The following is a 23873-nucleotide window of genomic DNA, read 5'->3' as shown; positions in this document are numbered from 1 at the left end:
GGACACGCAGTTATGATCATAAAAAAGTATATACACAAACAGTTCGATCACGAAATGAAAAAGAAATATTTACAAAGAAGCATCGAGCGTCGAATCGCCTACAGGTTGTAGCGGCTCTTAAGGTGTCTCCACCAATCCTTGGCCATCCAAGCGTCGAACTCGGTAATCTCCATGGCGGAACCAGCAAGCATGATGAAGTTGGTGACACCAGTGGGGGTCCAGTCGTAGAAGTCGTCGAGTGCCAGGGTATGTCCCATCTCGTGAAGCAGGATGTGGATGTTCTCGGACTCCACGTTCTCCAACATGTAGTCAGTACCGACCTGCTGACCCCAGTCGCCGCCGAAGCCACCATCCAGGCCATCAGTCAACCACAAGCTCACATCATAGCGGGCGGCATCGCCTCCAGTACAGCCCGAGTAGTCGCCGTCTGTGTAGTGGATGGCACGTCCACAAGCCGGGTCACACTCAGGAATACCATTTACGTCAGGGGAGCTGCTGTAAACGGTGACGCCATCGGCAACGGTGCCTTCGAAAAGAGCGGTGTTGTTAGTTGCCCAGCCGACGACCTTGACGTTGGCAGTGGTGTAGGGGAAGCCATCGAAGCCGGCAAGAGCGCCTTCGACCCACTTGTTGTACTGTTTCTGCAGGGCAGTCTCGATGCTGGCGCGCTGGGCGGCGGTGACGGACTTCGTGCTGTCCCAGCGGACGCAGTATTGTATGTTGGCCTTGGTGTCGATCAGGTGGTCATAACCATAGTTCTTGAAGGTCAGGGGATCGCCACCGTAAGTGGACATCTCGTGTGCCCAGACCTCATCGAGGCCGGTCGTAAGCGACGAAGGAGGATCCCAGGCGCTGGACGTAACGCTGGCCGCAGAGCTGGCCGCGGTGGAGGAGGCCGTAACCACGACCACTGAGTTAGTGCTGGGCGTTGCGGTGGTGGGCAAGATGGCCGAAGCTGTCTCAGCAGAAGCTGGCGTAGAGAAGACTGCGCCGGTGGAAGTTGTGGCAGCGCTGGTGGAGCTGCTGGTACGTCTGCCACCACGACGGGACGTCGCAGCAGCACTAGGAACAGCGCTAGAAGAAACTCCCGGCTGGCTTTTGGAGCTACATGAGCGCTTCTTCCGGTGGTTCCTCTGGGAGATTGGAGGGTTGGAGGCAGTCAAGGTCTTGAATGCAGTGGCCTTGTCAAACTTGCAGGTTCCGAACGTAGGAGCGGTTGCGTTTTGTCGGGCTTGGAGGGGGTGAGCGAGCGCGAGGCTTGAAAAGGCGGCAGCCAGGCCGCATGCAACGAATGTCTTCATGTTGAAGGGAACGAATGGAAAAATTGTAAAGTAAAAAAGAACGAGATGTGAGACTAGCTCAATGACAGATTGATGCAGAATTCGGTGGGATTCGTGACAGCTGAAGATGGTGATGCGGCTCTATATACAGAAATCCAAAGTGGGCGGCGGCTCGACCAACATGCTGGGCCCGACCCTCTGGATGAACGTTTGATTGCGATAAGGTTATATTACAAACGCCAAGTTCCTAGCGATGGAAACTAGCTGGGGTGTCTCGTGTCCAACGGTGAGTTTGGAGATACTTGATTGGTGGGACGTGTTAAGCGGCTTGGCTATACCCCGGTTCTGTTTCGTGATAACGGGACAACGCTCCATGATGAATCTAAATGAAATATGCCAAGAATGTTTGGATGGCCTTCTTGATGGAAGGGTCTTGGGTGCCTGTCCATGTTTATTGTACGAACACGATCCATATACATCTTTCCATGGAATACAGTATTATGCTATTTGAGCTAAATAACAGATGCCATCACTAGCAGACTTTGATCTTTGCGCCTCCTGCACTAATACTACAAAAGACTACATAAGACTACCACAATAGATGGGAACTCTTGTTCTGTGTTGTAGACGTTGTTTAGTAAAGAAACGAGTTCGAACTATTTCCCGCAATCTTGTGATTGCGTAGGGAAGTACTTCCCCGGTTGTAGAAGCTGGCATTATTTCCTCCCGTGTATCCGCCCGTTTCTTTGGTTAAATGGTCATATTCAGTCGCAAGACGAGTCTGAGTACCATTGAGGGTTCCGTTGCTGGTATCCTCAGGTTGCAACATTTTCGCTCGTTTGTGACTGCAGTTACTTTCAGATTCAGAGCTGGAGTCAGGTTCAAAGGTAGAAACGCTATCGCTTCGAGCAACATCTGAGCCACTATAGAATGGACTGCTAGCCTCTGGGGGCTTGGCGTCATCACTGGTTTCATCTCCTCGCCATAAGACATTAATGATTGACAGGGCAGAATGCGGTGGTATGGAGATGGACTCGATCTCGAACCTCTCGTCAGCAGCGGCAAGAAGCGCAACCCAGTCATCGCGACTTCTCTCCTTGGCGTTTGCGCACATCTGCATCATGATGTCACAGGACCTCAATTGAGAAGAAATATCAGCTCCGAAGACTGTGTACAGATCTCTGAGAAAGACTTACATGGCGAATTGATCGCTCACATGTCCGAGTGGTTTCGGAGGCTCCAAACATCTCTCCAGGAAGATCATCCGAGCTCCAGGTTTGAGAGCAGGAATCTGGCTGCGGAGGATCCTAGTTGCATAACTGTCAGGCCAGTCATGAAAGACACAGCGCCAGATGTAAACGTCGGCGTTCTTGATGGTTTGTTCCGTGAAGAAGTTGTACCCATGGTACTCCAGACGACCTCCGAAATCATCCGGGTCATGCGCTACAGCTTGGGTAACAACCTCTGGAAGATCCTCGACGATGAGTTTCTCGATGTTGGGATATGCATGAAGCATCGCTTTGCTGAGTACTCCTGTCCCACCGCCGACATCAACGACCACACGCGGACACCATGTCGGGTCGAGCCCTTTACCCGTTCCCCATCCCAGATGATCGACGGTGTACGGCGGCTCCATTCCGGGCACCCTCATTGACCATTCCATGGCGTTAGCCAACCGAGCCATGCGCTCCGGCTGATCATTGACAATGTCGAACAGATCTTTGTCGCCATTGCTTCCGTTTGCAATAGCAAAGGCACTTTCGGCGGGCCTGTCCTCTTTTGGAAATCTTAGCATGCTCTCCGCTACCTTCAGCGCGGCGGGCGCTAGCTCTTCTGTAGCCATGCCGATCCAATCGTGGAGCGTTGACGTGGCCAGTATCGCGGAAGCTGCATTGTGCTGAACTCGACCAGGCCTTGACTCCTGGAAGACACGAAAAGATATGGCGGAGCGAACATATCGTCGTGCCCGTGGCTCTGAAAGGCCGCAGCGGTCTGCCAGGTCCGCATAGGAAATCGAACTGTTGAGAGGAACATGCTTGGCAATTTCGAATTTGTACAAGACATGAAGTGTGGCAGTCCAGGCAGGCTGTTTCATCGTGTGAGCGATAGTCAAAGTAAGCTTTGACCTAAGGATTTCACTCACCCCCATAAACGACATGAAGAAGATGTGACCAGCAGGGCCGACAATGAGAGCTCTCAACTCGTCAACAGCTTCTAGGAGCTGTGCGCGGCTGTCCTCCAGAGCTGGTGCATACGGGCCGCCATAGTGCGTTGTGCCATATCCGAGCGAGGGTTGCTGTATACCTGCATCATTGTATGTGTTTGATATCAAATTTGCTTGCGTAGAGATAACCTGGGCAAGTTCAGGCAATGTGCGTGTGGAGGACATTTCAGTCAAAATTCAAAGAAGCAATCTCTTTTCGTGTGAATCAAAAGATTGAGTATTTAGAAGAATGTCGGCGTCGGTGAATGACGAAGGACTTTGTGCATTTTTGAAATGTCATCTTTTTGCATTCACATTTGTATCAATCTACTGTCCTGTCAGTCTAGGCTGGTCCAACATAGCTCACTTGAATCCAAAGCACCTTCCAGCGGCGGCGGCGACGGCGGCGCCCACCGTGTGCGTGTCTTGTCGTAAGCCACCAAACATTGCCGTGTTTGCATTACTACCCTTGCCCTGCAACGGCGGAGCATGGCTTTCCAAGAAGCAATAGTCTGACCCTGTAGATGTCGTGTTTGTCACAGGCTGTACCGGATTCCTGGGTTCCTGAGGCTTAAAATAACCAATTCTCACCCCGTCTGCTGAACTGAAATTCTAAGACAGGGTCCACAGCTTATTATACTGCCATGGTTTTATTGGCGCAAGGATCATTGATCAAAGACACATGCCAAGAAAGTTGGTCGCAAGCTGTTAGGGAGCTGCTGATGCCGGCGCCGTGCCCGACAAGCTCGCCCGCTATGTCTTGTCAGGTTCACAAACAGGACAGGACACTCGAGGGATTTCTGACGTGATCGTCGACGCTTGTGATAGTTCCTCGTGATTTCGTTATCGGCCATGTGGGTAGATTGCAAGGATGAGCAAATGCCAAGATTACCAATAGCGTGCGGTGTCTACTGGAAAGCACAACCCGAGGAAGCGGCCGCGAGCTACACCCAGGCACGTATCCGTCGTGTCACTCAAGCATATTTATTATGACCTTCTCGGTCACCAGCCTGGGTCCTGAAAAATCTGTATTACTGATCACTCGGCAACCAAGGAGATGGTCGGCGACCAAATGTTCACCTGTCAATCAATAGTCAAGGCGAACCCTCTGACAACCAGAGGCATCTTTGCGATAGGCTTTGCAGACCTAAGACACACGACAGATGGAGAAAGGCAACTATTGGGGATGCGTATGACTGACGAGGCACCCCTCCCACCAATCGGAGCAGTGGCTAAACGTGCGGCGTCGGATATCGACCCAACATGCACTCTGAATGCGTCGCACACGATCTATGCGACCATTTCCGCAGAATGAGTGGTCGCAGGTCTGGTCACACAAAGATCTTCCCCGATCGAGTCAATCTGGGAACTGCGTTTGTGCTACGCAACTTGAGAGAGAAACTCGGAAAGAACAAAGCAAAAGTGCATTAAGACTAAGGATTATTTCAGTCCTGCACAAATAAAGGGGATTTCAATCAAGATCGTCGGCAATCTGGTGTGTCAAATAACGAATGAGGGATCCAAAATCCTGGTTGCTTATCACCCCCGCCCAAGCCACCTGCAGTCTTCAGCCCCTCGTCTCTCGCAGCTCGACGCTCCAAGTTTAGAGGCGATACGGCAAAGTGACCTCTCCCGGGGCGTGGTACGTCGGTACCTTCATCTCCAGAGCCTCTCCCGAGTACCCAAGATCTTCGGCCGTGAGAACAGCACATTTTTCACCTATCAAAAGAGCGGTGGAGTAACTGCAATACGTCAATACATATAATGCATGGATAGATGGGAGATTGACATACGTGTTGCAGCCAACATTGTCGGGGCAGATACTGAGATCGGCAACCTTGAGGCCCTGCACACCATGAACGTTGAGGCGCTCGTCGAGCACACCATGCTTTACAATGCTGTTGCCCTCCTTCGGCGCCATGGAGCAAGTCTGTAGGTCGTCAATCACGGTACACTTTCTTTCAATGGATGCTAGAACTCACTCCGAGGCAGTGCCATGTAGTCTCAACATGTCGCTTGACCCACTCCTCTATAGCCTTGATGTCCTCGCTGCTGTATTTGAGATCTTCCCTAATGTCAGCCTTATTGCTGTTCAAGATGTTTGCCTCTGGTCTTCTGCTGGGTTCCGGGTTGTAGGTGCTCCAACTGCCATGCTGCAGACCAGCACTGAGGTTGCCAGGCAGGGCATATGCCTGTGTAGTTGCGAGATCCATATCATTGGCACGAGCGGGAGAGTCGTGTGAGAAGAAGGGGTGGTTGGCTTGCACCTCACCGGCGTAGGCGTCCATGCGACGAGCCGTTTCACGAGACTTGATGTAACCCCACACCATCGGCGCCATGTCACGGTCGTCATTCATGAAACCAGCATCGAAGTCCGGGGCCTCATATGGGTCGGCCGACCTGATGTGAGTTGAGCCACGAGAGAATGGGTACTCAAGGAAGTGAAACATGGAGAAGAACTTTCCGGGTGGCCTAGATCAAAGTCAGTTGAATGCTTAAAATACGACGCGAGTCGCTGACATACATTAGCATGTGGTCACCGAACCAGCCAGCAATGACCGAATAGTGCATGACTGGTTTATCAGGCTTGTCCTTGAAGTAAGACTCCCAACCGTCCTTGAAATGTGGCGTCGGCCAGGAAGCGATCTCCTCGAGCTCTGCCGGGGTCGGCCGGATCTTGACGCCAGCGTCGATGCCATTGGTGGCCAAGGGTCCGGTACCCTTTAGAGCCCACTCATCAAATACGCCTTTTCTCGTATTAGTCATCACCAACCGCCCGCTATAGTACTGCTGACTTACGTTTCTGAACCTCTGGCACACCTCTGACAAAATCGTCAAAGCTCTCGGTCTCAGGCTTGGCTCTGAATGCAGAGAATGTTAGATAATGGTCCTGGAAGTTCAGTCCGACTCCTGGTAGGTCAATGATTGGCTCGACGCCAGCCTGCTTCAGTTTCTCAGGGTCACCTGCCAGGTATTAGCTAAGCACGACTTCGGGGCCATGTGGCATGTACCAATTCCTGATCGTTGGAGAATTAAGGGAGAGGATAGTGTGCCACCTGAGACAATGATTTGTTTGCGAGCCTTGAAGATTCGAGCCTTGTTCTGATTCGGATGGAGCGGCTTGGTGGGCACAGTCTGGACCCCGACTGCCCGGCCATCTTCAATGATGACCTTCTCTACTTTCGTGTTACAAGCAAGGTAGAGATTGGAGTGCACAGCTCGCGTCGAATGGATATAGGCATGAGCGCTGTCGCTACGTCGCCCAGTCTAGCACACGATCAGCGGAGGACTACCTGGTTGAGAAATCTATGCACTCACATCACGATTAATCCACTTCAACCAGTGCTCTGCTCCATGGCCGGTGGACAGGTCCTGGAGATCGTCCACAATTGGAATGTCCTGCGACTCGGCGGCACGGAGGAAGTCCTCCTTGATTGGGTACGTGCTATCGAATATTAGTGAGGCGCTAATAAATGTAGCATTTCACTCACTAGTTACCGAAAGAGACCTTAATGGGACCTTCGAAACCATGAATATCTCTGGTACCGTTAGTTTGAGCTCCGTCAACTTGAACTCTAACTGACCTGTTCTGAGACGCACGTTGGTATGTCTCATGCTTTTTCATCAATGGCAACAGCTCCTGAGTGGTCCAGCCCTTTGCTTGGAAATCATCATAATCAGACGCCGAGGCTCTCGTGTACATCTGTATAACATCAGCCCAACTCCGATGACCTGCAACGAAGTACGCACAAGGAAGTTGATGGACGAGCCTCCGCCCAAGACGTGCGCGCAAGGAACCACCGCCTTCCGACCGGCCAACCATTTGCTGGGGCGTGACTCATAGAAGGAAGCCCTTTTGGAGTCAAGCTTCATATTCTTAGGGTAGACACCCGGTCGAAACACCCATGGGTCGTTTAGGTTAGTTTCTCCTGCTTCAATCAAAAGTACCTTGAGATTGTGGTCAAGGTTGGCCAATCTGTCCCTGGTAAGCATCTACGTCCGTAGGAGCACATTCGGCCAACTTACCTCCCTGCGACAACGCAGCCACAACTGCCACCGCCACACACGATTATATCGAATTCATCGGGGAGAGGACTCATTTTGCTATTCGTTCCTATTTCAAGGAATCGATGTCTTCATACGCTGGATAGACAACTAGCGCTGTCTGAGCGATGTACAGAAAGACAGCTACGAGACAAGGCTTTGGAGCTCCTTAAGAACAAATTGAAAGTGAGGGGAAAGCACGAGGGATACCCAAAGTATTTGGCTCAACTTCCCCTCCAAACCCGAGCTCTTCGGACGCGTACTATCCATCCAATAGTGCTGCTGCAACGGCATCTCAGAGCAGGCATGTCGCAAGGTCGTGGGGTTGATGCGGACCCCTCACTTGAGATCGCTTCCTAAATCAACCATGCCAACTTATCAGATGACCATGAGAATGCATATTCTCCGCATCTTCCACCGGTTCCATCGGAGGGGAACCAAAGCATTCAAGCACGAGGTTAAGGACCTGTAATTGTAAAGATACAAGCTCTTGTTGGCCATCTTCCGGCGCCTTTGAGTCGTCAAGGCCGACGCCCACTACCAGATTGCAATGTTGTGCCTAGACATCTTGCATATCTTGGACGATCTGCTTGGACACAACAAGGACAATGGCAGCACAGTCTTCCAAGCTCGAGTTCCAGAAGGCCACAGTCGTACCAAAAGTCAACGGTTATCTTTCGGTCAAACTCGGCATGTTGCCAAGTCACAGACGCTTCCAAAGTCAGATTTAGATTTCAACGAATGGCTGCAGATGCAGCCGTGTAAGACGATTGGCCAATGCATACTATCGAACCTGCAGATACATATGAGCTCTAATGCAAGTAGATTGCGGGGGTGGAGAAGGCAGTGCTCATGGTGCATGCTCTCATGCATTAGCAACGAACCGTTACATAGGTATCATTGACACCGCGGCAGACCTTGAGGACCCCGTTGGGTTTTACTAACCATACAGTCACGACAAGATGCTGGGCCGAGCACTTTGAATGATTAGATTGACTCTTTATGTACGGAGTAATGGCCGGATTACGCCCAGCAAGATACCGCTCCTTGAGATATAGCTGCTAAGTCTCCATAGTTACCAGGATCTGATGCTCTTGGCAGCACTCCACTTCAAGCTGTCATTTCCAACTGAATTCGTGGCCTCTGCAAGAGTCCAATTGGAGCTAAAACTGGCTGGAGCAAGGCAGCCTTTCACGCCGCTTCGAAGCATGAGCCTAGATCAAGACAGGCTGACTGGAATACGGCAGTGTAACATAGAGCTCCACGCGAAGTGAAGTATAACTGGAGGCGGGTATCGGTCATGAAATATCCTATTTTTCGGCAGAAAAGCCGCCAATACGATATCAGAGACCATCACCACCAACAATGCAAGGAGTCGCTTCGGGGAGAAGTGCTACACGAGTTATACGGCAGCTAATGCGAGTGCCAATGAACTTGGGGTTGCCCTCATCAACTCCAATCCCAGGTCAGTCGACAATGACGAGGGATGGAAAACTTCTCCGCACTCAGCCAAATTACCAAGATCTCAGCCCAGCCAATCTTCATATTCCCGTTACTGCCGGCGTGCGGGGAAGACTTGGGAAGTCGGCAAAAAGGACAGGTAGAGTAGGAGCCCATGACCGGTCAGCAAAGCGATATTGCACGGGCAACTAGTGATAGAGTTTAGATGAATGTTGGGCACAGTTGGAGCCGTAGCTATGTCGAAAGCAAGGCTAAACGCGTTGTTCACATGTGATGTGGTTTTGAAGGTCGAACGCGATTTTTGACCAGCATAGAATAAAGTGGGGCTGGCACTAAGATTTAGCTTTGTTAAGTATCAGCGGGGCTTAGTGGAAAAAGATTAGCACTGTAGATGTCCCAGCCGTCAGATGCGCAGCTATTCTCATTTCTTGATTGTTATTTTTTTTTCGCTTTAATTCAGTGATTGTTTTTCCTCAAAATCTATTGATTATAAGTCAATACGGTATAGATAACTGAGCAGTGCAAATTGTGTAAAGTATGGTAAATGCGTACAAAAAAGGTTCAAAGATCAATCCTCTCGCCGCAGATGCTACTCATACTCTAACTTAGCTGCGAACAACAAGTTCAGCAACCTGGTAATTGTAGTTACAGACGCCGCCAGACTCGATCTGCGCCACAACCTCAACAGTTCCCTGAGCCGAGTACAGTACATTAAAGCCCGAATCAACAACTTCAATATACTGGATACCAGTACTCATTCCTGGTGTGCTAAAGTAGTTCAGCCCCGTTGAAAGCGCGCTCTTCCAGATTAGCTGACCATTGCTCCAGACCTGGGCAGTCACATCCGAGACGCCATCATTGACCACAACCGCCCAGTTCACAGCATCCCTCGCAGCGCCAGATCCAGATGGCTTGCCCATACTATCACCCGAACATGATGCAGTTGTCAAGATGGTGCGGTACCACATAGAACCGACGACATCAGTCCCCGAGGGTGGGCGCATGCCAGTGGCGGCGACTCCAGCCTTGTAAGCCGTGATAAAGGATTTGAAGAGCGATTGCCAGCCCGTGTGTGGGGTTGTTGCATCATTGGCATATGCCCTGATAGTATCGTCAAGACCCTCGGTGTGCAGTTCGCTGATGTAGTGAGACTCTCCAGCATCGTTCCAGGTCAGGATCTCGACGAACTCGGGTGCATCACCGAGAGCAAGGATCTCGGTCATGCGCTGCGGCAGGTTGACCTCGCCAGGTCGGTACCAGTTGTTACCAGACCAATGCTTATACTGCAAGCTCGAGAGAGGGATCATGTATGCCTTGTCGTTGTTGTGCGCAGAAGCAATAATCACTTCGTCCCGGCTCGTGGTTACGTTCGACGCTGTATTGCTAGTGGACGGCCACGCAGTCTCCCAGCTAAAAACGCCGTCGACCACGTTTTTCCAAGCGCCCATCCAGCTATCGAAGCTGGTGTAATAGTCTAGGCCATCGTCGAAGTCGGGTAAGAAGTATACCGTCTCGCTCAGTGTGGCCAGAAAGCCTGGCCAGTACTCTGGGCCAGTGCCAGCAGCACTAAAGGTGCTCAAGAAGGGTTTCTCATTGTAGTTGTAGTAGTTGTCGTTACCGATGTACTTGTTGATCAGGTCGGTGAAGTCGTATGCGTTCGAGTCCTGCGCTAGATCCATACTGAAGAAGAACTTCAATTCGGTACCCTTGGCAGCGGTGAAGAGCTGGTCGATGGTGTCCAGCGCCCACCAAGCTGTGGCATTGCCAACATTCAGAGCAAATGCGTCAATGCCCAGTGCTATGGCAGCTTTGACATCATCGGTCGCATGTGTGGTGCTGGAGTCCAGTCCTTGGATCTATGCTTGCTATTAGACCATGGATGAACACCGGCTAGAGAGTGCATTACCATGTAATGACAGAACACATCTCGGGCTGCTACAAGCGGCAGCGAAGCCACTATAACCGGTAGGACGATGCGGTAATGCATTGTTAGGATGTAGTTGTGAACTGGCGATAGCAATTGCATCCTGATGGTCGGCCGAGGATTAGTCTTATATTTGGGGGCTTCTCATCCTTCCGTGAAGGCTCCATAAGAATGCATCTTGCACGTCCATGACCACCACGAGCAACACGAGATGTGTCCCTCGAGACTCTTCCTGCCGCTAAACATGGTCTAGGAACTACATTTTCAGGTTAGCGTTACATCCATCATGGTCACTGTTGCCTTTGTATTTGACCGGTCGCCACTTTAATCACAATCCTCACTGTAGGTCACATTAATCGGGGCCCAGAGGTGGGCGCTGCGGGGTTTAAGATCTCTGGAGGATCACGCTAGAATCAGTGAAACAGCTACCACTACATGCTAAAAGACCATGGGCACCTCGGCACCGAGAAGCGAACAGGGGATCAACAGGTAAAAATAGCACAACTACGCATGATAGAAAACGTCGCAGATGCAGAAATCAATGTTTAGTCTGGATGGCTCGTCTGATTCTTTCCAATGCACGGGATGTGGCCAAATGCTGGAGCGCCTGGCCTATAACATAGCTTCGGGATGTCCTTCATCATGAGTATCACCGGTTTCCATTGGTACCTACTTCAGCTAAATAATTACGTAGTGATCGTTTTCACTTGGGCCTGCACCCTCATAACTCTAGTTGCATGAGTTACACCATTTACCAGTTCACATCGCACGCAAGATTCAAATGGCAATAATCCATATTGCCAACATACTACTTAACACGGAAACCCACTGATGGGAATATGAAGGTCCGATTGTTATATAAGTGGTGCTAAGCCTTGGTCCGGCTATTCCCGTGAGAACCCTAACCTAGACCAAGATCAACAGAACGACTTCCGAAATTATCCTAGTAACAACATAGGCAGCGAGCGACTAGAGCCTACCTATATGATCGAATAATTAAATTCAGCCAAAGACGGGTCGGATTTGCAACCTCAAACATTCTTTACAAACATGTCTAGATTTGTGTTCAGTCACTACTCCGTATAGAAGTCGTATTTGAATTGCGGGATGAGGTTCATTCTAACGCCAGTTGGCCTTTGAACAATGCACAGTCAAATGAGCCGATCTTCAGGACACTAGTCCCTATGTTAGTACCTAACTTAGGCATACATTGTATTTCGCCTCGGCAGATCACGTCCCTGTTTGTCAGACATAGGCTTTATGCTCAGACTCACAAATTCAAACTGGTAGGAAAGAATAGGCAAATGCTTCGTGTCGCAAGGAGCAATGCTCTCTGTGAGCTTGGAGTTGTCCGCGGTTGTCCATACTCGATACCAGTTTCGACGGTATGGAACGACCCCTCACATAACAGAGGATTTGCTCGACCAGGTACAAAAACACACTGACCAGGTAGAAACCTAAGGACTTGGCGTGGCTTGGTAATAGTCCTAACAAGTACCAAAAAACGGCGCTAAAGGCATATGTCTAACATATGTTTAACATAAGCTCTACATATATTTAATGGCTTTTAAGCTAAGTTCTATGTGGCAATATGGATGACTATAGATGGCCACAGTGAACGGAGAGCACTCCGTACACTAAGGCGACGAGCTCTCGGATCACCTAACTTGGGAAGTGATGATCACGTGACTTAGCCAGTGGGCATATGCCCACTTTCCGTACACCGATATTCTCTTTTGTAGACTTAGACTTCTATATACTACTTGACAGTACCTATACTATTATTTCACGCTTAGAGCGTTACACTTGCGATCCCACGCACATGCGAGCACCATATTTGCTATCCTATGCTTGAGTAGATTCAGGCTCTTCCTTTCAGTGCATCAGACCTATCCTTTACCAAGACAGTGTTCTATACTAGTTGTAGAAATTGTTATATTATATAACGGGTTTTATATCGAATATCTGTTTAGCATATATCGCGCTTATGTTACACATATGTTCGACATACATTATATCTTTAGTGCACGTAGCGCTATATTTCTAGTACAAATAACGCTATATATCCATTGCACGTAGCACTAAATTTCCAATGCACATAGCGCTATACTTGTAGTATATATAAGGCTATGTTTTCAATATACCTATCGCTATCTTTCCAGTGTGCGAAACCCGCCCGATATGTATATGTTGAACATATGTTAAACATATGCCGCTAGTGCTGTTTTGGTACCTGCGGAACTATTGCCAAACCACGCCCAGCTACTAGGTTTTGTACCTGGTCAGTTCAGGCTCCAAATAGCATTACCCCACCACAAAAACGGATCCGTCCTGCGCGCCGATCCGTGACAAACATGCACAACATGGTAATTATCTACTTGACCTCATGTTTCCATTTGTCGATCGAGCCTGCCGCCATGAATAGAGCAAGTCTGACGATCTTACCGGGAGAAACCCAAAATCAGATTGTTGCTAGTTTAGATGGCCTCGGCCAATTGATGCTGCGCGCAGTGTGCAAACATTTCCGGGGGATTATCCCCATCACCTACCGCCTGTTACTGGAGGCAGAGAACTCGGCGGAGGCAAGATTCAAGGATCTTCACGCATGTTTCACTTGCCTCAGACTCAGGCGCCGCATGCACTTCGCCGATAGCATGCAAAGGGGGAGACGTGGGAAGAATGGCAGCGCGCCCGAGACCAGGTTCTGCATCGACTGCGGACTAGACAACCGGTATGGCCGGCCCAAGTATACGCGGAGCGACATCATCAGTGTCCAAGGTGTGAAACATGTCATCTGCCTCAAGTGCAGCAAGTATTGTTTGCCTGCGAGACCTTACAAAGCGCATGCGAAGGGCATGGCGCTGTGTGTGGCGTGCTACGAGCCGTTGGCAGAAACTTACAGGGAAGAAGATCAGAGAGCAGAGGTGCTCTCCATCGAGAATGAGAGACTACGAGAAGAAATGAAAAGCTTCGTGGAACGGCTGAGACTGACTGAAGCTGGGTGGACGGAGTCAGAGGTGGAGAATCTCATGGACTAAGACGCTATTCCATGCTCAATGTCTGTCTTTCGAAGTTTGAACGAAACTAATGGTTGAGTCTCTACCGGGAAATAGCTAGACTATATTGATTTAACCAAGCAGAACTACGAACGACGCATTCTTCTGCACACAGCGGTCACCGTACTGTGTGAAATATGTGGTCGATAATTAATAAGACGCAAACTCCCCGGCGCCATCAAGGCTAAAATCTTTTCCAATAAGAAGTTCAATGACGTGGTAAAAATCGCCAAATCGATGCTGAGGGATCATGGCAGAATAAGTTAGTTCAATGCCACTCGAAAGATGGTTATGACTCACTACGGCCAACCGTGAATATTTCGACTCTGGTCCATCCTCTTCTCCATGCCGCCCACTTTGCCTAGCGGACCGCGTTCATCAGTATTGGTCGTGGGAAGCCACAACGTGGTCTGCATTGGCTTTTTCTTTTGTATACCTTAATGGAAGGGTATAGCATTTTACGGTTTGGTAACCATGTTGCCCCTGCCAAGTCGTGTTCTAAATGCAAACCCGAGCAACCTCAGCCGTTGCTCCAATTTTCCAGATCTCATTGGCTGTCATGACAATATTGGTATGTTTTAAGACATAGGCCAGGGGCCAGACAGATGAAATAGAGAGCCAGTGGTTGTATAGCAGTTCCCAAAACAGTGTGCCAGGAGGAAAGGTCGGTAGGTGGAACATGCTGGGCAGCTTGAACATCTGAACCGTTAGAGTACGTAATTGGTTGGACAAGCTCCGAGGTACCATGACATAATTTATGCCAGATGAATGGGACAGTATCTGTGGTGCGCCAGATGGCAAAATACGGATTGTTACAGTTTGCTGCGACACACGTATCATTAGCATATGTTAGCTGCAATGTTCGGGGTTTCAGAACTTCGTCTGTATGAATGTCATACTGATCGACTATTCTGGTATCTGGTTCGTTGTAGAGTCTAAGCGGTTATTGTCAAGTCGAAGAATGTTGTTGTTTCTCCTGGCGAATGGGATCATTGAAATTGAGCACAGCAATCACTGAATTGTCAGCGGGTTCGGTCATGTCACCTGTGATCGTAATGTCCAGGAGCCGAGTCCAACACCAGTCCGGTGTATGCCGGAAAAGATCATTGTATCCTGATCCAACGTCGCGCCAGCGGGAAAGAACATCCACTTTCCACCATAATTTTCGCCAACAGTCTAAATCTTGTATGAAACAGTATCACAATCTTCATCATAAGCTCCATGAACTGCTCGGTTGTCACTTTGCTACTTTTTAGGGTGGTGTCGGCTTGCGGGAATTTCTTTTCCAAAAGGCTGATCCATCTAAACAGCGTTCGTCAAGTCAGTCCAGACTTCACGTATACGTTTCAGCCGGGGTTCAACTGGGTTTGAAAGACCCATCACTGACACAGAAATGGGAAGTTGTCAGTGCTTCCTGCCTATAACTTCCTCGCAATTCCATTAGCGAAAAGCAAAGAAGAAACTTCATAGGCTGAAGTTCGTTGCCAAGATATCCCCCGCCCATCTACACCGCGTGCTACCGCAGGCTGATGATTCTCACCGACGTACTTTTAATGTCTTCATTTAGAAAACTTACGTTCTGCTAATGTTGGCTTCTTCCTTGAGTTTCCAGACAAGCCGCTCTTCCTTCTAGCACTCGCGCATACATCTCCGACCTTTGTGCAATACCAAGGATCCAGCAAGTGCCGCTGGAAAAGAGTTAACTGATGGTTCAGCGTCAATCCCGCCTTCAACCTTTCTTCTTATATGCCAAGAATTCGCCAGCATGCCGCACCGCAAGGGTTCCTTGTAGACGAGACTTGCATCAAAGCTTCGTCGAGTTTCCTGATTTCGCAGCAATACTTTTCACTGCTGCGAGTCGACTAATTTGTCCATGGTTCAATTTAGTCTAGTCAAAGTTGTAGTCACAGGATGAAGCGATACAGAGCCAGCTTGGTGAGTTGACCAGGATTCAACGATCGGCGGTGAACATCCTCTTTACGCTCGAACGCGATACATTTTCGTTCACGATAACGTACTGCGTAATTTTCGCAAGTTGATAGGAGCTGGTTTCATGTTGCGAACATTGTTTGTGAGTCTGCGATTGACTTCGCTGCTCAGATTGTCCATGACTTGGACCGTCACGTATCATGACGAGGTGCGGCACGAAAGCAGGGATAAAGTCAATCCAGGAACCTTGACGATGCACGACAAGCACCGCCAAGCGCCGGCGGTCCATCAATAGCCGGCGGTCCATCAATTTGATGAGCATGATGAGTATAATAACATCAGCCAAGTAATCGGCAACCAGGAACTTCGTCCAACCACAAAAAGTTATTATCCACAAAAACCGGTTAGCATTGCCGGAGAGTAGTGGAGTTGAGCGCATCTGGGAGCCAGCTAATTAGTGCTACGGCCACTAAGCAAAGTAGCATTGGTGCACTGTTGGACTTTTTTTTTTTCCTTTCCAGTTTTCGTGAACATGGCCACCTGCACAAGCTATTCCAACACAGGTGGTTGATGACCGTGAATTAAATCTACAACAAGGCTTCCATTCAAGGCAAAATGCAAAGGACATTCTACTCCGGAAGTTTACTTGCAGTTTGATTAGCAAATCAAAGACTCCCTGGCTCGTCACTCGAGTTGAAACAAGCATGTGCCAAGTTTTGCCAAGTTTACCGTCCCAATGACGTTCGGAAAGCAACAGAGCGGTGATCGTGTGGAGAACAGCCCATGCAACACCACGCGTCGTGAATCACGATCGAAACCCAATTGGGAGTACGGTCCTTCCACTCAAATCTCCCTTGGATTTTTGATTGGTTCCTGCTTGTTGGTCCAAACCATTTCAAGGTGTTTCGTACGGTAAGCTTAACTCTGCCGGAATGGCTCTGGCAGTCGAGACCGCACATATCAATCTGAAGATTCACAAGAATGACGTCAAGTCTGTCCATGGCTTAAACAAGCTTCCCGTCCAGTAAATCGCGTAGTATGGCACGAATCACGCATGGGCTTTGTGTGATGTCTTTGTGTTCAGTGCTACCCGTCATTAATCAGGTAAAGGGGAGATTGACACGGCAAGGGTCCAAGACTTGGATATATACCCTCATATCCAACCGACAATTAGAGTTTTGCTTCCCAGTCCTAGTTCCAACAATCAACTATCCACCATTACGGTACCACCAGTAGTTGTGCTGATCCGTCTTGAAGGGTATCATCCCAGTCGACCTCATCCCCGGACGCTAGTCACCAGTCGCAGGAGCGCATCAAAGCTATCATGGGTCTTTTCAAGCACAAAGCTCGCAACGAGCCCGCTGTGAACAACAACGGAGCGGCGGCGACCTCTACGACGAACGGTACTCGACACAAACGCCGTGATCATGTTTCTGAGGCGTATTCTATGGGCAAGCGACCAAGCTTCGGTCAATGGTTGAAGTTGACCTGGCTCGATATCTTGACAATGGCTATCATGGGCGCCATCGGGTTGGGTGTAAGTTGGAAATTCCTGAACAATCCCGTGATGCGACATATGGACTACAAGCTGACATGAACACTCCAGGTATACATGGCTCACCCTGCCCCAACTCGTTCGTTCCCCGTTACGTTCTCCGATGGCGAGATCGTGTACCCTGAGTTTGGTTACCCTCTGCGAAAGGAGATTATTCCCATCTGGGCGGCTGCTCTGCTGGCCGCTCTCGTTCCTATCGCCGTCTTCCTCTTCATGCAGATCCGCATTCGCTCATTTTGGGATGTCAACAACGCTACTATTGGCCTGCTGTACTCACTGATCAGCGCTGCCGTCTTCCAGGTGTTCTTGAAGTGGTTGATTGGTGGTCTTCGCCCTCACTTCCTGGCTGTTTGTAAGCCAGACCTCAGCCTCGCCAGCAATAACCCTGGCGATGTCGGTGCCGGGTACAATGCTGCTGGGTTCCAAAGCGTTTACTACACCCGCGAGATCTGCACTGGTGACATCGACGAGATTGACGACTCTCTCGAGTCGTTCCCATCTGGACACACCACTGCAGCATTTGCCGGTTTTGTGTACCTATACCTTTACCTGAACGCCAAGCTCAAGGTCTTCGCCAACTACCACCCGGCCATGTGGAAGCTGATTGCTATCTATGCGCCCATTCTTGGCGCCGTTTTGATTGGTGGTGCCCTGACCATTGATGAGTTCCACAACTGGTACGACATCGTTGCCGGAGCCATCATTGGAACCATGATGGCCTTCTCAGCATACCGCATGACATATGCTGCCATCTGGGACTGGCGCTACAACCACATCCCTCTCAACCGCAGCGCCCCCTTCAGCTATGGTGGCAGCGGCGTGGAGCTTGGCGATGCTCTTTGGACACGCAAGGTCGGTTGGGGCAACGGCGGACACGGATTCCACAACGGACACCACGGCGAGAAGCACGGCAACAGTGACTACGGTGTTAGCGGCTCCAACGGTGCCGGCTATGTGAACCGCAAACCAGTTGGCACCAGCCCTACTCATGGTGCTGATATGGTTTAAGACAAGAGCTAGACGATATGATCAGTTCTGATTAGTGTTAATTTTCATGAGATATGGTAGAATGTCACTGTATTCTTCGGCGTTTAAGTATATAGTCTTGCATCAGCGTTGGCCAGGACTTTGTTTAACTATTGCATTTTGGGTACCGTTCGATACCCGTGATACCTCTAAATGGTAATATAACTTAATTTGTTTCATTTACGGGACCAAGCTCCTATTATTTACAATGACTTGTTCAGCATTCATTAACCTGAAATGTTCTGTTGAGTTGTAATTTGAGACGTCGGCAGCGAAGAGACAGGCATCAAATCTGTGATGACATTCGAGTGTGGTGAGCTGAGCAGCACGTGGGTGTGATGTGACCCAGCCATTTAGTGATCAATATTCGTGGCACCAGCAAACTCACACTTCTGTCTCAGCCCAAAACCTAGCAGTTACATAAACTCATTGTATTGAACCACCGTTTTCAGCGCATCGTCTGAGCGCTAGTCGATTGTGCGCTCAATTCCATGGTGTCCAGTACTATTCGTGGGTGCATTACCCATACTGTCAATGGTCCCCAGAAAAATTGGTTGACAGCTTACACTTTGGGCGGCCTGCATAGCTCAGCCCTATTAGCCCGTCGTGGCAGTCTACTGTGGTACACTGCCAGAATTAGTCACTTTGGACAGAATTCGTGACGGGGCGGCAAATGGATTGCCGTATGAAGCGTGCCAAGTTCTAAGGAGACCCAGAGCAACAGCGCTAATGTGAGGGTAGTAACATTAGTTACACGTTATTGCACTGTGGAGGGAAGACCTTTTCGTACATACAGTATATACTTTTAATGCACGGACACACAAGATTCGTGGTCACATGACCGTGGCAGCGAAAATTTCACAACTAAAAGTTCACGGCAGTCACCCAGCAGCATCTTCGTCTATCAGTGCAGCTTCCCAATCCTTTGTCTCTGTTCCTCCGACCTCAAACGCACGTTCACAAAACTCATAAGCTGAGCTGGCAAGTATTCAGCTTGGCTTGGCCTGAGAGCTAAGGGGAAATTTGTGCTGCGGTCGAAAGGCAATTAGAGGGATCAAGTGGGTTTTTAGCTAGATGCCAAGAAAAGGCACAGCTGAGCTGTCAGAATGTGAGCATCAGCTATGTAAGGTTGCATCCGATCATCTCCCGCGACCTACAATTGGTTGTTGCTCTTTCAGTGGAACCCCTGTTGTTCGATGCACCTTCGAAGGGTCGGGGTGCTTACATGTCGTTTTCCATGTTGTTTTCCTTGAACCACTCAAACTTCAGTGGCTGGACCAAATCTCCGACAGTCCTGATCCTGAGGGAATCACCGAGCTGGAGATGCTTACATACTCCTCAATCAATGCGCGTAAACGGTACACTGCGAGAAATATTCTTGCCCAGCTCAGCATGTCTCAGGTAGTGCTCGTTCTGCTCCAAAGCTCAGAGTCAAACACTCCAACCCCATGGACTCAGACACTAATCAGCGCGGCCGACGCTAAATGACCGTTCGCTTCCCACCAATCCTTATTCCAGACTGTCCCAGCTAAAAGAGTGGATCTTTGGCGGTTTCGCGTTGACGCCGCTCACTTGCAGCTCAACCTCGTATCCTGCTCCTAGAGGGCGCTCGAATCCTTCAGCTGCGGCAGTCGTTGTTTATTTCTCACTCGGTCTGGGATCTGCGCTCTTCCAATCTGCCTTGGACGCCTTGGAAATGATATGTAGCCGAGATAACCAATGTCTCGGTGGGACGAGCCAGCGCAGCCCAGATTGCGCTAAGCTCCTCAGTAAGCATGTAAATTAAGCATAAGAGGTAGGGCCGGCGCAACTCTGTTGTTTGATGAACCCCAGAAAACGTATATCCATATCATTCTCAGTGTTGCAATTCCCTTGCTGCTCTTACGCAAACGCCGGCTTTCTTGCGCACTTATCTGCTATTCCAAACCTCCTCAATATCACGCCGTCAAGATGCGCTTCACTACGGTCTTCGTCACTGCCTCATCGCTGCTCGGCGCCTCGGCCCTCCCCGGCAATGATGTACCCACACCTGTCGCCCGTGGCATTGAGGCCCGCGATACAGCTGCTTGCACAAGTGCTGCCAGCAAATATCTTCCTTCCATAACCGACAGCGTCCCAACGCCAAGCGGCGAGGTTCTCACCTACCTCGCCACCGCCACCCTAACCGACGAGTGTGCCTTCCCCACCGTCACCGGCACGTTGGGCAGCAGCCTCAGCAACTACGCCAGCTCTTATAGCTCGTGGCAGAGCCAACACCTCCCAGAGGTCCGTTCCGTCTACCAGGCCTGCAGCGACGTTCCTGAGGTTACCAGCGAGCTGAACTCGTACTTTGCCGGCGCCACTGGAAGCGCCTGCAGCTCTATCCTGGCTCAGATCACCTCTGCGAGCAGCTCCAAGAACGCCGGTCCACGCGAGACCGGCATGCCCTTCGCAGCTGCCGCTCTGGCTGCTGGTGTGGCTGTCGCTATGCTCTAGTATGTGCGACAGACACAGTGCAGAAGCGTAACAAAGGTCGAATGTCCGCGTGGCTCCAAGAACGTCGTTCACGTTCAGTGAGCAGTGAGCGTTAAATCGAAGGGCAGAGGCCTTGCACGGAGGAGAGTGGGGGCAATAATTTCCAAGTTAATGAATCATGATGTGGGAGACGAGAGGCTACGGACAAGAATGAGGCTGTATATCTTAACCAAACATTCAAGTAATGATACCCATATGTCGAGTCAGTCGTTTGTTTTGCTTTGTATTGCACGAGTATGTGAAACTTGATGTTGTTGACCTTCATGACCAGCTGAGGTAAAACTAAGAATATATGGCCTTGCTTGCTTACTCGACGGTTTGCTTCTGCGATGAAAGTACTGCCTGGTCGGTACCATATGTATCACGCCATTGGCCAAGGCAGAATCAAGGTGAAATTCTATCATCTTCATCCCTGCTAATTGTACAGTACTTGACTGCTGGGGCGTTTGGTGGTGATTTTGGCGTGACGGATCCTCGTGTTGGATTCACAAGTAAAGCATTCAGTGCCGCCCTTTTTTCGCACTTGCCTAAGAATAACCGGTTATTTGATTGAGCCCAGTCTTCTCTCGGGCGAATCAGCATAAGATGATGATTACGACCGTGAAACAAGCCGCTTACATATAGGAAACATTGACGCATCCTTTCGTCGCAATCCTTATGATAGCCACCCTGCGTGCCGTAGAGTCTCGCAGATGGACGTTCTTCAACAATGAAGTAAATGTGACCTTGAGAGCAAGCAGTCAATTACAATGCGTTGATGGAACTTGTTCAACGGTGCTGTAGGTGACGATTCAAACATATACGTCCAATTTCTCAACGTTTGACTCTTTACGGCAAGGACTGATTAAGATGTGGGTGTGGTCTGTCATAACATGTCTCTCGGTCAAGACCTACATGACTTAGGGTATGGTCTCTACATGCTTTTTAAGCTATCCAAGCAGGGACTTGCTTATGAACGATTTTATGACACACTGCTTGATTCCGTATGAATAGTCCCAGCGTGCAAGGGTCCTAACACAGTTTCTCATACGACGCAATTTGCCGACTTAAATCTATCGGATGAATACCTTAGAGCCTGGGCTGATGAGTCTGATGTCCTGAAGTGACGCTAGTTCCAGCTTACAGTGGGCTGCGAATCTAGTTCGAGTAAGAGCGCGGTGCCCCGTGCTTGCTACTCCAATCATCAACCATTTTCAACACACTCCTCTGCTTTCCGTCATATCCAACATGCTTCATCCATTCTGCCACGCTCTTCATGCGCTTAGGATGGATCCGATCCAGGATCGTCGTGTCTCGAGCATGGGTGATCCCGTCTCCCCAATAACGCCACCAAGCCCCGAAGTTATCACGCCAGCTCATGACAGATTCATCTCGAAGAGCATGAGGACCAAGAGCCCAGTTGACAGATGCGCCCGGATAAGGCTCTGCGGAATTCGCATATTGATCCCAAGGTATAGTCTTGTGGAAAGCCGGTTTGCCTACGACTCTAGTGAAGATCTTAGCAATTTCACCGAAGCTAACATTGTCCGTCACAACTTGGAGGTCAATACCCGCTGACTCGGATGGGTTATCGAAAATCCAGAGGTTGTATATGCCGATATCATCGAGGGCGATCAGCGGGAACTTCACATCGCTCGCTTCAGCAAGAGTCAGCCAGTGCGAAATGAACCGCCAAGGGAAATCGTACAAGCGGCGATTGGATGCTGATAGAGCGTGCAGAGGCATGTGGAAATACTCACGGGCTGGATTGGACCATAGGAGGGAACCATCTGCTTGTCCAATAGGCACGAACATTCCGTCCAAAAGCATGTCCATGTAGGGCCCAGTGCTGAAGAGGGTGGTTTTCATGCTCATTTGACCCTGTGCAAGCATGAACTTGCCAACCCGGCCCTTCGACTCCATATGGCCGCAATGATATTTCTCGTCGAAGTCAGCGGCATCCATGGCGTATTCAATGTTTGCCCAAACGTAGTGCTGTACATGTTCCGACCTCGCGATCTCGTAGGCTCTAAAGCCGTAGAACAGCTCGTCCTTCTCTCCCAAGGTAAATCCGTCAAGGTTGACCCAGGCGCCATATACACCGTGAAACACCTTGTGCAAATCCTCCTGGTTGGTTTGGGCGCCTCGGAGCATCGTGACGTTTGGAAGACCAGCGAGCCGCTTTGCACGGGCGGACTCGGGGTCGCGCGTCAAGACCCTGAGGCGGTATCTTCCGCTCGCAGCCAGCGCTTTCGAAATAAGTACAATCCATGTATGGTCATTGCATTGCACCTGTCACTTACCTTCTACCACAGGTATGCCCTGGGCGCCAGTGCCACCAATAACTGCAATCTCCTTCAAGTCGGCCATAATGGTGATAGATGTAATTCTTAGTGGGTGTTTTAGATGATATAATTGAGCCCTGCGTTTTATGATTGGAAGTTTTATGTGAAAAGAAAACTGACGTGGAAAGAAGACTGCAGCTATTTATACTCGTGGAATTGCAAGCCGTTGAGTATCCGGAAGGTTTCAGCGAACATGACTAAGCTTTGTATTAGATATCTAAGTGCCAAACTGCTTGGCTCATTTCTATAGATATTCTATTGTTTTGATTAGATTGTCCGCCATTACTGAATGAACGGATGGTTTTGTCCTTGGCTTCTGGCTCGCCGATCTCGTTCAGAGGACCGGAAGGTTTTTCTACGCTATGTTCATCGATGATGGCAATACGCACGGACGGGTATCACGTATCCTCGCTTACGCTGGGTAGGCTGTCCGGTTATGCTGGCGGAATAGTAATCACCTCTCGAGCGGTAGCTTTCCAAGAACCGCCTCAGGTTGGCAGTCTATGGGTTGCAGAGGATGATTTGTATCTATGGTTGGTATAATATGGTATACAAAA

General features: G+C 49.7%; 8 protein-coding genes across 8 annotated transcripts; 3 read left to right on the top strand and 5 right to left on the bottom strand.

Moving 5' to 3' along the window:
• Positions 1-15: 15 nt before the first annotated feature.
• Positions 16-1358, bottom strand: BKA67DRAFT_635775 (uncharacterized protein). The gene is made up of 2 exons (XM_046105665.1): positions 1192-1358; positions 16-876 (listed from the first exon to the last, which is right to left on the bottom strand). Exons 1-2 carry the CDS (start codon positions 1299-1301, stop codon positions 99-101), a joined length of 888 nt encoding a protein of 295 aa, XP_045962923.1. The 5' UTR covers positions 1302-1358; the 3' UTR covers positions 16-98.
• Positions 1359-1914: 556 nt separating this feature from the next.
• On the bottom strand, positions 1915-3669 carry BKA67DRAFT_512520 (S-adenosyl-L-methionine-dependent methyltransferase; the record flags this gene model as incomplete). The annotated part of the gene is made up of 3 exons (XM_046097477.1): positions 1915-2416; positions 2477-3366; positions 3424-3669. The coding sequence occupies 3 exons, from the start codon at positions 3667-3669 to the stop codon at positions 1915-1917; spliced, it is 1638 nt and encodes a 545-aa protein (XP_045962922.1).
• Positions 3670-5086: 1417 nt separating this feature from the next.
• Positions 5087-7583, bottom strand: BKA67DRAFT_591518 (GMC oxidoreductase-domain-containing protein; the record flags this gene model as incomplete). The annotated part of the gene is made up of 11 exons (XM_046104730.1): positions 5087-5225; positions 5277-5413; positions 5466-5955; positions 6008-6230; positions 6283-6447; positions 6495-6750; positions 6802-6928; positions 6975-7022; positions 7068-7186; positions 7234-7459; positions 7510-7583. 11 exons carry the CDS (start codon positions 7581-7583, stop codon positions 5087-5089), a joined length of 2004 nt encoding a protein of 667 aa, XP_045962921.1.
• A 2010-nt stretch (positions 7584-9593) lies between these two features.
• BKA67DRAFT_591517 (glycoside hydrolase) lies at positions 9594-10914 on the bottom strand (the record flags this gene model as incomplete). The annotated part of the gene is made up of 2 exons (XM_046104729.1): positions 9594-10824; positions 10895-10914. The coding sequence occupies 2 exons, from the start codon at positions 10912-10914 to the stop codon at positions 9594-9596; spliced, it is 1251 nt and encodes a 416-aa protein (XP_045962920.1).
• A 2415-nt stretch (positions 10915-13329) lies between these two features.
• Positions 13330-13950, top strand: BKA67DRAFT_533808 (uncharacterized protein; the record flags this gene model as incomplete). Its single annotated transcript, XM_046099763.1, has 1 exon — positions 13330-13950. One exon carries the CDS (start codon positions 13330-13332, stop codon positions 13948-13950), a length of 621 nt encoding a protein of 206 aa, XP_045962919.1.
• A 3271-nt stretch (positions 13951-17221) lies between these two features.
• BKA67DRAFT_512132 (phosphatidic acid phosphatase type 2/haloperoxidase) lies at positions 17222-18460 on the top strand (the record flags this gene model as incomplete). The annotated part of the gene is made up of 2 exons (XM_046097450.1): positions 17222-17434; positions 17504-18460. The coding sequence occupies 2 exons, from the start codon at positions 17222-17224 to the stop codon at positions 18458-18460; spliced, it is 1170 nt and encodes a 389-aa protein (XP_045962918.1).
• Positions 18461-20197: 1737 nt separating this feature from the next.
• BKA67DRAFT_219306 (uncharacterized protein) lies at positions 20198-21118 on the top strand. The gene has a single exon (XM_046095554.1). It carries the CDS (start codon positions 20429-20431, stop codon positions 20951-20953), a length of 525 nt encoding a protein of 174 aa, XP_045962917.1. The 5' UTR covers positions 20198-20428; the 3' UTR covers positions 20954-21118.
• A 1011-nt stretch (positions 21119-22129) lies between these two features.
• BKA67DRAFT_656831 (NmrA family protein) lies at positions 22130-23341 on the bottom strand (the record flags this gene model as incomplete). The annotated part of the gene is made up of 2 exons (XM_046107015.1): positions 22130-23220; positions 23275-23341. 2 exons carry the CDS (start codon positions 23339-23341, stop codon positions 22130-22132), a joined length of 1158 nt encoding a protein of 385 aa, XP_045962916.1.
• Positions 23342-23873: the final 532 nt, after the last annotated feature.

This window comes from Truncatella angustata (genome assembly GCF_020726525.1).
Source record: "Truncatella angustata strain MPI-SDFR-AT-0073 chromosome Unknown BKA67scaffold_2, whole genome shotgun sequence".
NCBI lineage: Eukaryota > Fungi > Ascomycota > Sordariomycetes > Amphisphaeriales > Sporocadaceae > Truncatella > Truncatella angustata.
This window is presented reverse-complemented; position numbering and strand designations above follow the sequence as displayed.